Here is a 15,348-nt window from a genome sequence, read left to right as displayed (position 1 = left end):
TGATCAGATAGGCCAATGGGCCGAGGAGTGGAGATGGAGTTTAATTTAGATAAACGTAAGGTGCTGCATTTTGGGAAAGCAAATCTTAGCAGGACTTATACACTTAATGGTAAGGTCCTAGGGAATGTTGCTGAACAAAGAGACCTTGGAGTGCAAGTTCATAGCTCCTTGAAAGTGAAGTCGCAGGTAGATAGGATAGTGAAAAAGGCATTTGATATGCTTTCCTTTATTGAGTACAGGAGTTGGGAGGTTATGTTGCAGCTGTACGGGATGTTTAAGGCCACTTTTGGAGTATTGCTTACAATTCTGATCTCCTTTCTATCAGAAAGATGTTGTGAAACTTGAAAGGGTTCAGAAAAGATTTATAAGGATGTTGCCAGTGAGAAAGTCTGTAGCCTTAAAACTTGTCTTTAACCATTTAGACTAAAATGTAATGCTGAATTATAGAACACATTTACTGCACTAGGGAATGGACAGACGGGAAGGCTCAGAAAAAAGGGGGAACTCAAGGAATGTAGAAGATAGGGACACCTGGGCTCACCAAGTGATGACAGGATGCTGTAAGGCAGTTAAGAGCATTTGCCTTGGCATCGGTGAATCTGTGTGAACAGGAAACCAAGTGATAACATTCACAGCCATTCCCTTGTAAAATTAATGACAGTGTTTGATTCTGATCCTGAAACGAAACTCGGTACTATCAAAAGCTTTGTAATTAATGGTCAGATGCTGTCAATTATAATGGATTCTTATTTCCCCTTGCAAGCGGGGCAGACACAGAGAGAAAAAAAACTTTGCTGTTACAAAACCCTGACTTGAGAATTCAACAGGACACTCGAGTGAAAGACCATTTTAGTGCTGAGGCTGTTGGAGCCAGTAGAAAATTAACTCTTATTGCTTATCTGTTATGGATTGAATTTAATTGCATTTTGGGACTTTATGATGATACTGAGTAGCCATTACCAGCTATTAAATACAAACTCAGTAAAAGGTAATTTTGATGAAGTCTTAACTTACTTGCTGTTCTTGCAGACCACTCTACAGGCCTTACAGAATGCCCCACAGTCAATTCTAACTAATCAGATCTTACGTCTTATTTGAATTTGAATCACAACCCTGAAAAGAAAGCATGTTTAATTCAAAGGCTAATGAATCAGTTTAAATGCAACCTTACACTAACATCTCAGCCTCAGGCACAGAATGATTCAGTGCTTAAAAAGCAGGAGTCTGCTCTTAGTTTAGAAATTATTCTAAGCCTAACATTGAAGAGATTCTGGCACAATGTGTCAGGAAGCCATTTTATGACCAAACGTTTGCCCCTACTTGCTAAGAAGCCATTTTGTAAAACAGTTGTATCTGACATGTGAGCTGTGCAAGGTTATCTTACAAACTCTCCAATTAGCTCAGACTGGTACCTCTTTACGATAGGAGTTTATCTTGCCAGCAGGTGCCAAACTCAGCTGGGTATGTTTTTCCCACCTGATGAATGGCTTAGGACCTGTAGGATTGATTCGTCAAGCGTACACAAACCTGTCAATTAACTTTCCTTCCTTACGAATTATTGTCTTTCACTGTTATGTGTCTAATTAAGGACATGCAATGTTTTTTTCAAACTTTTGTATAAAGGAAGCTACTTTGTATCAGTACATCAGAGTAGCCTGCTGGGGCACTTGAAGAGCTGGTACCCTACTCTCCTAGGTTATTAGAACCTAGTTAGTTTAGTTTATGTTATGTTATGTTGTATCAGTGTTATGTTGTAACAGTGATGCTATTAGTGAATAAAGGGGATGACTAAAATTAAACTAAACTGCCTGTAAGAGGCTTTTATTCCAGACTTCCAATGAGTACGATCTCCGGGACGAACCAAGAGAGAGGCTTTACAGGTCTGAGTCCACAAGGGATTCCCTGGGTCGTCTCAGATCTCCACTTTGGAGATTTGAGCTATAGGGAGAGGTTGAATAGACTGGGGCTGTTTTTCCTGAAGCGTTGGAGGGGGAGGGGTGATATTAAAGATGTTTATAAAGTCATGAGGAGCGTGCACAGGATATATAGACTAAGTCTCTTCCATGGGGTGGCAGAGTCCAGAACTAGAGGGCATAGGTTTATAATGAGAGGAGAAAGATATAAAAGAGACCTAAGGGGTAAAGTTTTCACGCAGATGGTGGTACATGTATGGAATGAGCTGCCAGAGGAAGTGGTGGAGGCTGGTACAATTGCAACATTTAAAAGGCACCTGGATGGGTATATGAATAGGAGGAGTTTGGAGGGATATGGGCCGGGTGCTGGCAGGTGGGACTAGATTGGGTTGGGATATCTGGTCGGCATGGACCAATGGGTCTGTGTTCGTGCTGTACATCTCTATGACTCTATGACAGTCTTGGCCCAACTATCTTCACCTCGTTCATCAGGTCAGAAGTGGGGATGTTAACTGATAACTGCATAATGTTTAGTACCACTTGTGGAACCTCAACTAATGATGCAATATATGCCCACATACGAGAAGACCTGCATAATATATGGCTTCAGATGACAAGTGTCAAGTGACAATCATACCACGTAACTGCCAGGAAATTGTTTTCTCCAACATTGCCCGAGCTCTTCTAGTACAGCTACAACACTGGCTTATATGTGACAAGATGGACGCATGTCCTGTAAATAAAAAGCAGAGCAATTCCAACCCATCCAGTTACCGCCCCATCAGTCTTCCTACTAATCATCAGCAAAATAATGGAAGGTGTCATCAACAGTGCTATCAAGCAGCACTTCCTTAGCATTAACCTACACACTAATGTACAGTTTGGGTACCAGCAGGATCACTCAGTTGCTGACCTCATTACAGTCTTAGTTCAAAAGAGCTGAATTTTAGAGGTGAGGTGAAAGTGTCTTCTCCTGACATCGGGGCCACTTTTGATTGAGTGTGGCATCAAGGAGCCTTAGCAAAAATGGAGTTAATTGGAATCAGGGTGAAAACTGTTTAGTGTCCTACCTAGCACATAAGAAGATGGATGTGGTAGTTGGAGATCTGTCATCTCAGCTCCAAACATCTACAAAATTTCCTCAGGCTGGTGTCCTGAGTCCAAACATCTTCAGCTGCTTCATCAATTGTCTTCCCTTCATCATAAGGTCAGAAGTGGGAATGTTTTCTGATCTTTGTACATTTTTTAGCATCACTTGAGGCTCCTTAGATACTGAAGTAGTCCATGTCTAAATGCAGAAAAATGTGGAAAATATCCAAGTATGGGCTGGTGAATAGCAACTTCACATTCACATTGCTCAAGTGTCAGGCAATGACCATCTCCAAAAAGAGATGATCTAATCACCTCCCCTTGAATTCAATTGCATTATCTCACCGAATCCCACAGTATCAACATTGTGGGGGTTACCATTGACCAGAAACTGAATTGGATGAGCCATAGTGTGGTGTGGCTATAAGATCAGGTCGAAAGTTAGAGGCAAGGAATCCTCCACTGAGTAACTCACTTGCTGACTCCCCAACACTTGTCCACCATCTGTGAGGAATGTGACTGAATACTTCTCGATTACCTAGCAATGACCAACAACAGTGAAGAAACTTGACACAGTCCACTAGCAATGTTCTGTAATCAAAGTTTGGGAGAAGATTTGTAGCTCGGGTGGTTGTTGTTGTGGTTCTGTTCGGCGAGCTGGGAATTTGTCTTGCAAACGTTTCGTCCCCTGTCTCGGTGACATCCTCAGTGATTGGGAGCCTCCTGTGAAGCGCTTCTGTGCTGTTTCCTCCGGCATTTATAGTGGCCTGTCTCTGCTGCTTCTGGTTGTCAGTTCCAGCTGTCCGCTGTAGTGGCCAGTATATTGAGTCCAGGTCGATGTGTTTGTTGATCGAGTCTGTGGATGAGAGCTATGCCTCTAGGAATTCCCTGTCTGTTCTCTGTTTGGCTTGTCCTATAATGGTAGTGTTGTCCCAGTCGAATTCATGTTGCTTGTCATCTGTGTATGTGGCTACTAAGGATAGCTGGTTGTGTCGTTTCGTGGCTAGTTGGTGTTCGTGTATACGGATCGTTAGCTGTCTTCCTGTTTGTCCTATGTAGTGTTTTGTGCAGTCCTTGCATGGGATTTTTGTACACTACATTGGTTTTGCTCAAAAAAAAATCCCATGCAAGGACTGCACAAAACACTACATAGGACAAACAGGAAGACAGGTAACGATCCGTATCTGTGAGAAACAAAGCCCACTCACTTCAATAATTTCAGTCCGAGACAAGATCTGAATCAGTAGTGTCATTTATTTTACACTTGCAAGTGGGTGTGATGTCCAGTGTCTATAAGGCAGAGGACATACACACCAAATTCAATTCATACACAACATTTATATGATTTGATTTCTTTTGTTTTACATTGCTCCTCCCCTGTTTACATCCTCCACTTCCCTAAGCCCGGCACCCATTACTCCTGTTTATCTCTTGCCTTATCTGGCCTTGTCTGTGACAAAATGCTTATTTCTGGCCTCACAAGGCCATTTGACCTCATCCCGCTATAGGTCATTGTTGGGCATATTCTTTCTTCATCATTATCTACCCCCTCCATCTGTGCCTTTCCCATGGCTGTTCTGATCCCTATGACCCTTTTAATTGGGGTTTGTTCCTCTGTCTCTGTAAAAGTGGGAAACAGATGTTTATACCTACTATTTGTACAGGCGTATCTAGCTAAACTTCATCCCCTCACAACATCTTATCTACTTGCCCGTAATGTCTACCATTGTTTTGCAGTCACATTTCATTCTGACATACAATTTTAGCTAATACAAAAACAATTATATATTTCCTCCACATCATTTCCATTCTTGTTGACTCAGCTCGTGGCTAAAACAATTACACACTGGTGTGAGTTCATTTTACTTTGTAAAATGGAATTGCAGAATTGCAGAAGTAACATTAATTTACCTATATCCCACAGTATCCATGAACACCAATTAGCCACGAAACGATACGACCAGCTATCCTTAGTAGCCACATACACAGATGACAAGCAACATGAATTCGACTGGGACAACACTACCATTATAGGACAAGCCAAACAGAGAACTGACAGGGAGTTCCTAGAGGTATGGCTCTCATCTACAGACTCTATCAACAAACACATCGACCTGGACCCAATATACCGGCCACTACAGCGGACAGCTGGAACTGACAACCGGAAACGGCAGAGACAGGCCACTATAAATGCCGGAGGAAACAGCACAGAAGCGCTTCACAGGAGGCTCCCAAGCACTGAGGATGTCACCTAGACAGGGGACGAAATGTTTGCAAGACAAATTCCCAGCTCGGCGAACAGAACCACAACAATGTTCTGTAATAATTGTATGATTCTAAATGATGTTGCCCATCAAGGTGAGGGACATTGGTATTGGAAATGGAACACTTGAACTTTATGGGAAATAAAGACACTCATAAAGCAACTTGTCGTCTGACATTGGTAAATTGTGGAGGTAAGGTTTCAAATATCAAGCCCAATCTTCTACTACGTTGTTGTTGTCTTGTTAACTCCCAAATCTCAAAAGACATTCCTGAACAGTTCTGGATCAGTCACAAACTTTCTGTGAAATCGACAAATCAGAGTAATTATATTTTATTCATTGTCTTCTTAATTTTATTGCTAACAAAGGTCAGGGAACTGCTATATGATTAGTACTAAAAGTTCACGGTGAACAGAAACCTGTTCTGATTTCTTGACCAATGCTGCTTAAGCAAATTATGTTAATTCATATTGTTCGTGTCAATAAAGCACCAGACGCCTTCAGCAGTCGCTGCTCCACTTTGGAGGTATTCTACCTTGGGGGTTTCAAAATATTTTTAAGGATTTTCTTTCTGACTGGAATGAAACTAGTGCCTTTTGAAGAGCAGGGAGTGACCTGAGCTACCGAACCTGACCCTCGGAACTGTTTCAATGGTCTCCCACACCCCTCCGGAGGATAACAATGACGCACACACCAAAGACCATTGGCATTCCTGAAATATAAATTTATCGAACACTTTTAAATTCCATTTTAGGCTAGACACTTAAACATCTGTACAGATTATAAACAATACTGGCTATCGACCGACGGCTGACCATTAGGAATAGTTACTGGCTCTCGGTCTGGGGAGGAGGGGCGGTGCAGTGTAATTGTTTCCGGTCGGTCGGGTTGTCGTGGTGAAGTGTGTTTCCGGTCGGTCGGGTTGTCATGGTGAAGTGTGTTTCCGGTCGGTCGGGTTGTCATGGTGCGGTGTGGGCTCCCGGTTCTGAGGAAGGTATGGGATTTCAGTCATTCACAGTTTGTGGGAGGAGGCCATTTCCATGGTGTGGGTTATCTGAGTATTTTAACTTTGTGCCATTCTCCTGCGTTGCTGCGCATTGTTTTTATTAGAACAATCAACTAGTGCCCTCTTCAATTTTTTGGTATCTCCAAATCATGTCTTCAATTTCTCAGCTAAGTCAGCCTCCATTAGTCTGCCAGGCTGAACCACTGGTCGTGTGAAAAAGTTTTTTTTTATTCTCACATTTGCTTCTTTGGCAAATTCCCTCTTGTTGTTGATCCTTTTAAGAGTGAGAGAAGTTCCTTCATGTCAGATCCCTCACAACTTTGAAAACTTCTGCCATGGGGCGGCACGGTGGCACAGTGGTTAGCACTGCTGCCTCACAGCGCCAGAGACCCGGGTTCAATTCCCACCTTAGGTGACTGGCTGTGTGGAGTTTGCACGTTCTCCCCGTGTCTGCGTGGGTTTCCTCCGGGTGCTCCGGTTTCCTCCCACACTCCAAAGATGTGCAGGTCAGGTGAATTGGCCATGCTAAATTGCCTGTAGTGTTAGGTAAGGGGTAGATATGGATGTAGGGGTAAGGGTGGGTTACGCTTCGGCGGGGCGGTGTGGACTTGTTGGGCCGAAGGGCCTGTTTCCACACTGTAAGTAATCTAATCTAAGTCTCTTCTTTTCCTTTTCCTCTCTAAGGAAAGCTGTCTCTTCACAAATACAGTCTTTCTTCATACCTGAATTACCTCAACCCTGAGCCATTCTTGTAAATCTCTTCTGCTGCTCCAGTGTGTTCATGCCCTTCATGTAATGCCCAAAATGTACATAGTACTCCAGGTTAAGTTTGACTAATACCATGCTTTCGACTCTGGTCTCGCGCATCTGCAGTCCCACATTTTTCTAGATCCGACTAGTGTTTGATACAGGTGCAGCATAATCCCCTTGCTCTTGTACTCTATCCTCCATTAGTGAACCTAACATACTGTATGTTTTATTAACAGCTCTCTCCACCTGACCAGGTACCTTTAGTGACTTATGCACATATATACCCAGGTTTCCGTCCTTTCACATTCTTTAGAACAGTAACCTTTATAATATCTCTTCATGTTCTCTTACATGTCACCATATTGAACTTCATCTGCTACCTGTCTGCAAACTACACCAATATATCAATGTAGAATTTCAAAATTCTACATTGTCCTTACAGTTTACAACTCAGCAAAGTTTTTGCAAACTTTGAAATTGTTCCCCCCACACCATCAGCTAAGTATTTTCTATCAGAAAGAGCAATATTGTTGTGAAAGGAAGTCCATCACAAACCTTCTTCCACACTGGAAAATGCCCACTAACCATTATGCTGCTGCTTTTCTCGCTTCCAAATTTGTATTAATGTTGTGACTGTCCCTTTCATTCCATAATCTGTAATGTTCCTCACAGGTCTTTTGTACAACATTCTATTGAATGCCTTTTGCAATTCGATGTACATTATATTAACAGCAATTTCCCTCAAGCTCTGTTAGCTGATAAAAAGCCGCAGAAAGTTAGTTACATGTGAATTTCTCTTTAAACATCCATGCTGGCTGCATCAAATCAGCACACATTCATCCATCTGGCTATTAATTCTATCTCACATTAATATTTCTACTCTTCTCCCCATACTGAAGTTAAGCTGACTTGCTTGTGATTGCTGAACCATTTTTTTTTTGAAAGAAGGGAGTAATGTTTGCAATTCTCCAGTCCTTTACCATTTGATATGAGGGAAGCTTGAAAAATATTTTTCAGGGCCTCTGCAATTTCTGCTCTTGTTCTCTTGTTTGCTTCAATATCTTTGGTTGCATTAAATCTTGTACTGCTGCCTTATCAACTTGAAGTACCAACAGTTTATCTGATACTTTCTTGACAATTTTAAACCCTTTTAGAGTCTGTGTTTCCTCCTTGGTTACCATGGCCTGAGAAGCATCTACATTCAGTCCTTTCGCCATGCTTCCTTCCTGTACATGTAAATCCCTTTTTTGGTCTCTGATCAGCCCAACATTTTCTTTTACTATTGATGTGTTTTAGAAGACTTTTAGATTGTCTGGTATGTGATTACAGTCTTTTTCATAACCTCTCCTTCTCTCATTTGCTTTCTGATCTCCCTCTGAAGCTTTTGTATTCAGCTTGGTTCTCAATTGTATTTTCTGCCTGACAATTGTCCTGTAAGCACTATTTCTTCCTTAACTTAATTTTTATCTCCTTCATATCAAGAGGGATTTCGTTTTGATTGCCCTACCGTTTCCATTTGAGGGAATGTACTTTGTACCCAATACAAATTCTTTCTGAATGTAGCCCATTGATTAGCGACAGTTTTTCCTGCCAGCATTTGGTTCCTGCCTTTTCAGCCCAGCTCCATGTCGAAGATGGCTTCCAAACAATTGATTTATTTTTACTCTGAATTGTTCTTGTCATTTTCCACCATTATCCTTAACCTTTTAAGACATTGATCACTGTCTACTGGATTTTTTTGAGACTGTCACTAGTAGAGTTGATCAGGCAGAGCCTCTAGATATGGTTTATTTGGACTTTCAGAAAGCTTTTGGCAAAGTCCCATATAAGAGATTATGTGTAAAACTAAAGTGTATGGGATTGGGGGTGGTGTACTGAGGTGGGTAGAAAGTTAATTAGCAGACAGCAAACAAAGAATAGGAATAAATAGATCTTTTTCTGAATGTGGTTGAGGCCATAAGAACGAGGTAAATAAAGCTCTTATGGCTTAAGGGATCAAGGCATATCAGGGCTTGGTGGGATTAAGGTATTTGAGCTTAATGATCAGCCATAACCATATTGAATGGTGGAGCAGTGCTCAAGGAGTTGAATGGTCTCCTACTCATATCTTTTATGCTTCCAAAATGTTCCTTCTCTGACACTTGTTCTACTTGGCCCATCTTATTTCCAAGAACAGTATCTCCTTGCCTTTTGCACTATATGCATTCAGCTGCAGGAAATTCTTCTGAATGCAGTCTAAAAATGCTTGCTCCTCCCTGACTTTTACACTTCACTATCTCACTCTATATCCGGGTAATTAAAATCTCCCATTATAACTACTTTGCACCTATCTGTAATTTTTGAGCAGATTTGTTACTCTATATCTTTCTAACCATTGGGTGGTCTATCAATTACCTGGAACAATGTTCCCCTTCTCCTTTTATTCTTTTCTCTAAACTATTCCAAACATCTTGTAAGTGAGAATATTTAACACTGTTTCCAACCCCACTTGAATCTCATCTCCGTTCATGCCACAACATCATAATCTCACATAGAAATCTTTGCCTGTAACTTGCCAGTATTACTAATTATCCTCAATGCATTCAAATATGTGCAGTGTAACTCTAATTTTGACTTCATTATTTTCTGAGTTACTTTGACTGCACGTATTGATTTGCCAATTTCTATTGTTGTGCTATCTGCCGCCCTTATTATTTAATTCATTCTGATATTACTAGTCTGATATCAGTAGTAGAGAGAATGCTAGGGCTCATCATAAAAGATTTAACAGTCTAGATTAGAGTGGTGCTGGAAAAGCACAGCAGGTCAGGCAGCATCCAAAGAGCAGGAAAATCGACATTTCGGGCAAAAGCCCTTCATCAGGAATGAGGTAGGGGCCCCTGTGTGGAGAGATAAATGGGAGGGGAGATGTGGGGGGGAGGGGGAGGGGGTGTGGGGGGGGGCGGTTGGGTTGGGAGAAGGTAGCCAAGAGTACAATAGGTGGATGGAGGTGGGTTTGAAGTTGATAGGTCAGAGAGGAGGGTGGAGCGGATAGGTGGGAAGGAAGATTGGCAGGTAGGGCAGGTTATGAGGATGGTACTGAGCTGACAGGTTGGAACTGGGTAAGGTGGGGGGAGGGGAAATGAGGAAACTGGTGAAGTCCACATTGATGCCCTGGGGTTGTGTCCTGAGGTAGAGGATGAAGCATTCTTCCACCAGGCATCAGGTGGTGAGGGAGTGGCAGTGGAGGAGGCCCAGGACCTCGGCAGAGTTGGTGGTTGGGGGGGGGAGTGGGGGAGTTGAAATGTTCAGCCACAGGGTGGTGGGGTTGATGTTCCCTAAAGCACTCTGTGAGAAGGCATCCTGTCTGCCCCATGTAAAGGAGACTGCATCGGGAGCAACGGATACAGTAAATGACATTGGTGGATGTGCAGGTGAAAGATTTAACAGCAGAGGGCTTGGAAAATGGTGACAGGATTGGGCAGAGTTAACATGGATGAACAAAAGGGAGATCCTGCTTGACAAATCTACAGGAATCTTTTGAGGATACAATGAGTAGAGTTAATAAAGCAGCGCCATTGGATGTGGTTTACTTGGGCTTTGAGAAGGCTTTTCATATGATCCTCCTTAAAAGATTATCGTGTAATGAACTGGCTGGTGAGTAAGAATAAATACGTTATTTTCCAAATGGTAACCAGTGGTTAGTGGGACACTGCAGGGACCAGTGTTTGGAGCCCAGCTATTAACAATATATAATAATGATTTTGATGAAAGGAATAAAAATAACAGCTCCAAGTTTGCAGACACCACAAATTTGGATGAGAGAGTGAACTGTGAGGCGGATGCAGAGGTGCTTTACTACTTTAGGACAAGCTGATTGAGTGGGCAAGTACATGGCAGATGAAGTATAAGTTGGATAAATGTGAGGTTATCCACTTTGGTAGCAAAAACAGGAAGGAAAATTATTATCTAAATGGCAATACATAAGGAAAGGAGACCTGGATGTCCTTCTATATCTGCAGGTGCAGCAGACAGTGAAGAAGGCACATGGTATATTGGCCTTTAAAGCAAGAGGATTCAACTACTGTAGTAGGGATGTCATGCTGGAATTGTACAGGGCCTTGATGAGATCATACCTGGAGTACTGTGTGCAGTTCTGGTCTCCTTATCTGAGGAAGGATGTTCCAGCTGTGGAGAGAATGCAGTGAATGTTTACCAGTCTGATTCCTGAGATGGCAGGGCTGGCATATGAAGAGACACTGGATTTGTTAAGATTCTATTCACTGCAATTTAGAAGAATGAAGGGGGATCTTGTAGACATGTATGACATTCTGCAAGAGTTCAATCCAGGCAAATGTGAGGTGATGCATTTTGGAAGATCCAATTCAAGAGTGAACTGTACAGTAAATGGAAAAGCCCTACGGAAAATTGATGTACAGAGAGATCTGGATGTTCAGGTCCATTGGACCCTGAAGGTGGCAACGCTGGTTGGTAGTGTGGTCAAGAAGGCATATAGGGTGCTCCTACATTGAGTATAAGAGTTGGTAGGTCATGTTACAATTGTGTAGGTCTTTGGTTCGGTCACGTTTGGCATACTGCAGACAGAGCTGGTTGCCACATTAACAGAAGGATGTGGATGCTTTGGAGAGGGTGCAGAGGAGGTTCATCAGGATGTTGCCTGATATGGAGGACACTAGCTATGAAAAGAGGCTGAGTAGGTTAGGATTATTTTCATTAGAAAGATGGAGATTGGGGGATGAGGAACCTGATTGAAATCTACAAAATCATGAGAGATATAGACAGGGTGGATAGCAAGAAGCTTTTTCCCAGACCAGGGGACTCGATTATAAGGAGTCACGAGTTCAAGGTGAGAGGGGAAATATTTGAGGTAGATATGTGTGGAAAGTTCTTCACGTAGATGGTGGTGGGTGCCTGGAATGCATTGCCAGCGGAGGTGCTAGAGGCGGGCATGATAATGACATTTAAGATGTATCTAGACAGATACATGAATGGGCAAGGAGCAGAAGGATACAAATCCTTAGAAAATAGGTGACATGTTTACACAGAGGATCTTGATCGGCACAGGTTTGGAGGGCCAAAGGGCCTGTTCCTGTGCTGCAATTTTCTTTGTTCTTTGTTCCATTCTAACAGAACTAGGCAGGAAAGAAGTTCTTGACTATCTGGGAGATCAGAACCAGGTGTCGTAGCCTTAGGGTATTTGTGATTGAGATAAGGAGAAATTTCTTCACCCATAGAGTGGCAAGCCTATGAATTCTTATCACAAAAAGCAGTTGAGGACAAAACATTGACAGTTTTTTTAAAAAGGACATAAATGTAGTTCTTATGGCTAAAGGGATCTAAGGGAATAGAATCTAATCCCTAGAGTGTGCAAACAGGCCATTCAGCTCAACAAGTCCATACCAACCCTCCGAAGAGTATCCCACCCAAACCCACTCCCCTACCCTATTATTGTACATTTCCACGACTAATGTACCTAACCTACACCTACCTGAACTCTATGGGTAATTTAGCATGGCCAATTCACCTAACCTGCACATCTTTGACTGTGGGAGGAAACTGAATCACCCAGAAAAGATCCATGCAGATGTGGAGAGAATGCGCAAACTCCACACAGACAATCACCCAAGACTATAATCGAACCCAGGTTCCTGGCACTGTGAGGCAGCAGTGCTAACCACTGAGCCACCTTGGCGCCCATATGGTGGGAAAGTGGGAACAGGATACTGAGTTGGATGATCGACCATGGCCATATTGAGTTGTGGAGCAGGCTCGAATTTCTGATGCTTTTCTTTCTATGTTTCTGTAGTTCTCTAGTACTTTCTCCATGTTCTCATAAACCTGCTAAATTAGTTAACAGCATGAGTAAAATGTTCCACAGGAACTCACTTTTAGCTTTGTTCAGATGCAGCCCATCGACTAATCTCTGAGATCAGTTCCAGTGTCCTGGGACTCTAAAGATCTCTCGCACCATCTTTCCAGCCACAAATTAATCTGTCTTTTCTTCCTTTTTGAGTACTCACTTGTGCATGATACCTGTTGTAATCTAGAAATTGAAGGTCCTACTTGTTAATTTCAGGAACTAAGTATAAAAGTTTTGTTGGCAGAACCACATTTCTCTTTTTACCTCTGTCTTTGGTTCCAGTGTAGACCATGACCTCCAGTTTCTCATCCTACTCCAAAACAATGAGCTGCAATCATTCTGTGACATCCACGACCCTGATCCTAAAACCATTTTGGATTCACATCGCAGGCCACAGAAACTCCTGTTCGTTGCTGTAACTAAAGGATCCGCTATCAGAACTGCTGTCTTGCCCATTGTCTTTCTTACCTTTACAACTACCCTGGAGTACCCATGGACTCAGCTCATGTTGCACACCTTTGAGCAATTCTGGCACTCACCCAGTATCTGGAATGTAAAACTAATTAGGCAATGGAATCTCTGGGGAGTGCTGCAATACCTGCCTGGCACTCTTGGATTGTCTGGTGGTCACTCATTCTTCATTTGCCTACTTGCCCCCCAAATTGTGGTGTGACCCCCCCTGTCTGAGTGTGGTATCCACCAAGTTCTGCCTCATGGATGCATGTCAATGACTCCAGCCATCAGTTATGTTGTGAAATTCACAGGTCAAACCTGTGTCGCCTTTGACCTGCACTTGGGTTCATCTACATCACATGTTAGGACTTTGCTCTTGGCATAGGAAAAATCTGTGGCTATCAGGAGGTCTTAGGACATCTTCCATTGGAATAGAGGAGATCCAATAAAAATTGTACAGGGTTTTCACAGCATGAATTGGGTAAGACTATTAGTTTAACAATTTTATCCTTCCGCCTCTCTCTCCAACACAGATATTGTCCCAGGTTGAAGCAGACTTCTCTCAAATATTTGCTTTTGACTGTAACATGTTGAGCTTAGCTTCCTCCACCTAATACTCCCGTCACAAAAATCTTCTATTTCTCCTCTGTGACATCACTTGGTTATCCCTTTAGTTCAGCTACCACTGAAACCCACCTGCATGCTTTCACCCCTGTTAAATTTGACTGCTCTTTCTTTTGGATGGCCCCATGACCTGAATCTTTGAGATCCTGATCCTAAATCACAAGTGACCTGCTTAGAATACGGTAAGGTGCTTAACTTCAGCTCAACCAAAATATCCTTTTTCAAATGTGCTAAGCAATCACCTCTTTGTCACGCAGAGCTTCATTGGTTTTTGTTCCTTCAAGTTAAATAGTATGTTCATTATTTTAAATCCCTCTTGGCTGACACCCTCCCGATATCTCTAATTATCTCTGGTACTACATTTCACATTTGCATTCTGTTTCTTTGAGTCTGGCCTCTTGTGCTTCATGCAATGGCCTCACCATTGTACCTTCAATGACCTATGACTCTAAGCTCTACTTCTCTTTTCATGTTGAGTGCTTTCTTAAACCTACCTCTTTGACCAAAATTTTAACACTCTCATGCAGATATGTGAAGCATCTTGGAGCATTTCTTTCTATGATAAAAATATTATTCCAGAATGCAATGAAATGTAGTAACAAAATAAAATGCTAAAACTAATGTGAATAACACAGACTGGTCCAACTGGTCTCGTACCCTTCAAAATGGAGCTGCAGTATGATCAGTAAATTCATTTTGAAGTTTAACATTTTTTTAACCCATCTGGAATATAAATGCAATTTGTTTCCAAATTGATTAACTTGGAAGTTAAAAACATTTACTGGATTATGACACTTAAGAGCAAGGCAATCAATACTTTTCCACCGGACCCTACATACCAGCATCTTTTGTGGCACTTAATTTGGCCACAGAGTGTTAACATTCCACATAATAATTTGAGTGTGCTTGCAATGTGTTCTGCATATAATGTTTACATTAGTAGCTTTGTGTGATGTCAGTTGAAATATTTCCACAAGTAAACAATTTCTTGATTAAAAAGGGCATTTTTGGTTCTTAGAAGTTGTTAGTTTGATTGCTTTTATCATGTAGACCCTTGTTAAATATCAATACAAAGATTTGAATAAATTTCAGTCTGTGCGGTATTTGGGAGGCATTATTCAGTGTTTTCTTTCTAATAATTTTATTTTGTAGTATGGCAGCTTTATTGACAATCTCAGAATTTATGTTCGTGGCGGGAGTGGTGGAATGGGACTTCTTCGACTTGGGGGTGAAGGTGGTAAAGGTGGTGACGTCTGGGTTGTAGCGCAAGATGGAATGTCCTTAAAAAAGATCAAGGATAAATATCCGAGTAGACGTTTTGTGGCTGGTGTTGGTGCTAACAGCAGGTATGATGTTAACTTGTGAAAAGACCTCATAACTGGAGTATTT

General features: G+C 42.0%; 1 protein-coding gene across 1 annotated transcript in view; it reads left to right on the top strand.

Moving 5' to 3' along the window:
- The first annotated feature begins 6,167 nt into the window (after positions 1-6,167).
- Positions 6,168-15,348, top strand: part of gtpbp10 (GTP-binding protein 10 (putative)) — a 58,683-nt gene continuing 49,502 nt past the window's right edge. Inside the window, exons 1-2 of the mRNA XM_072575869.1 lie at positions 6,168-6,260; positions 15,112-15,305. Coding sequence (XP_072431970.1) covers positions 6,228-6,260; positions 15,112-15,305 — 227 coding nt within the window. The 5' untranslated portion in view covers positions 6,168-6,227. The remainder of the gene's footprint in view (positions 6,261-15,111; positions 15,306-15,348) is intronic.

Source organism: Chiloscyllium punctatum, chromosome 8 (assembly GCF_047496795.1).
Source record: "Chiloscyllium punctatum isolate Juve2018m chromosome 8, sChiPun1.3, whole genome shotgun sequence".
In the NCBI taxonomy this organism is placed as follows: Eukaryota; Metazoa; Chordata; class Chondrichthyes; order Orectolobiformes; family Hemiscylliidae; genus Chiloscyllium; species Chiloscyllium punctatum.
Note: the sequence above shows the minus strand (reverse complement) of the source record. Positions and strands in the feature narration are given on the sequence as shown.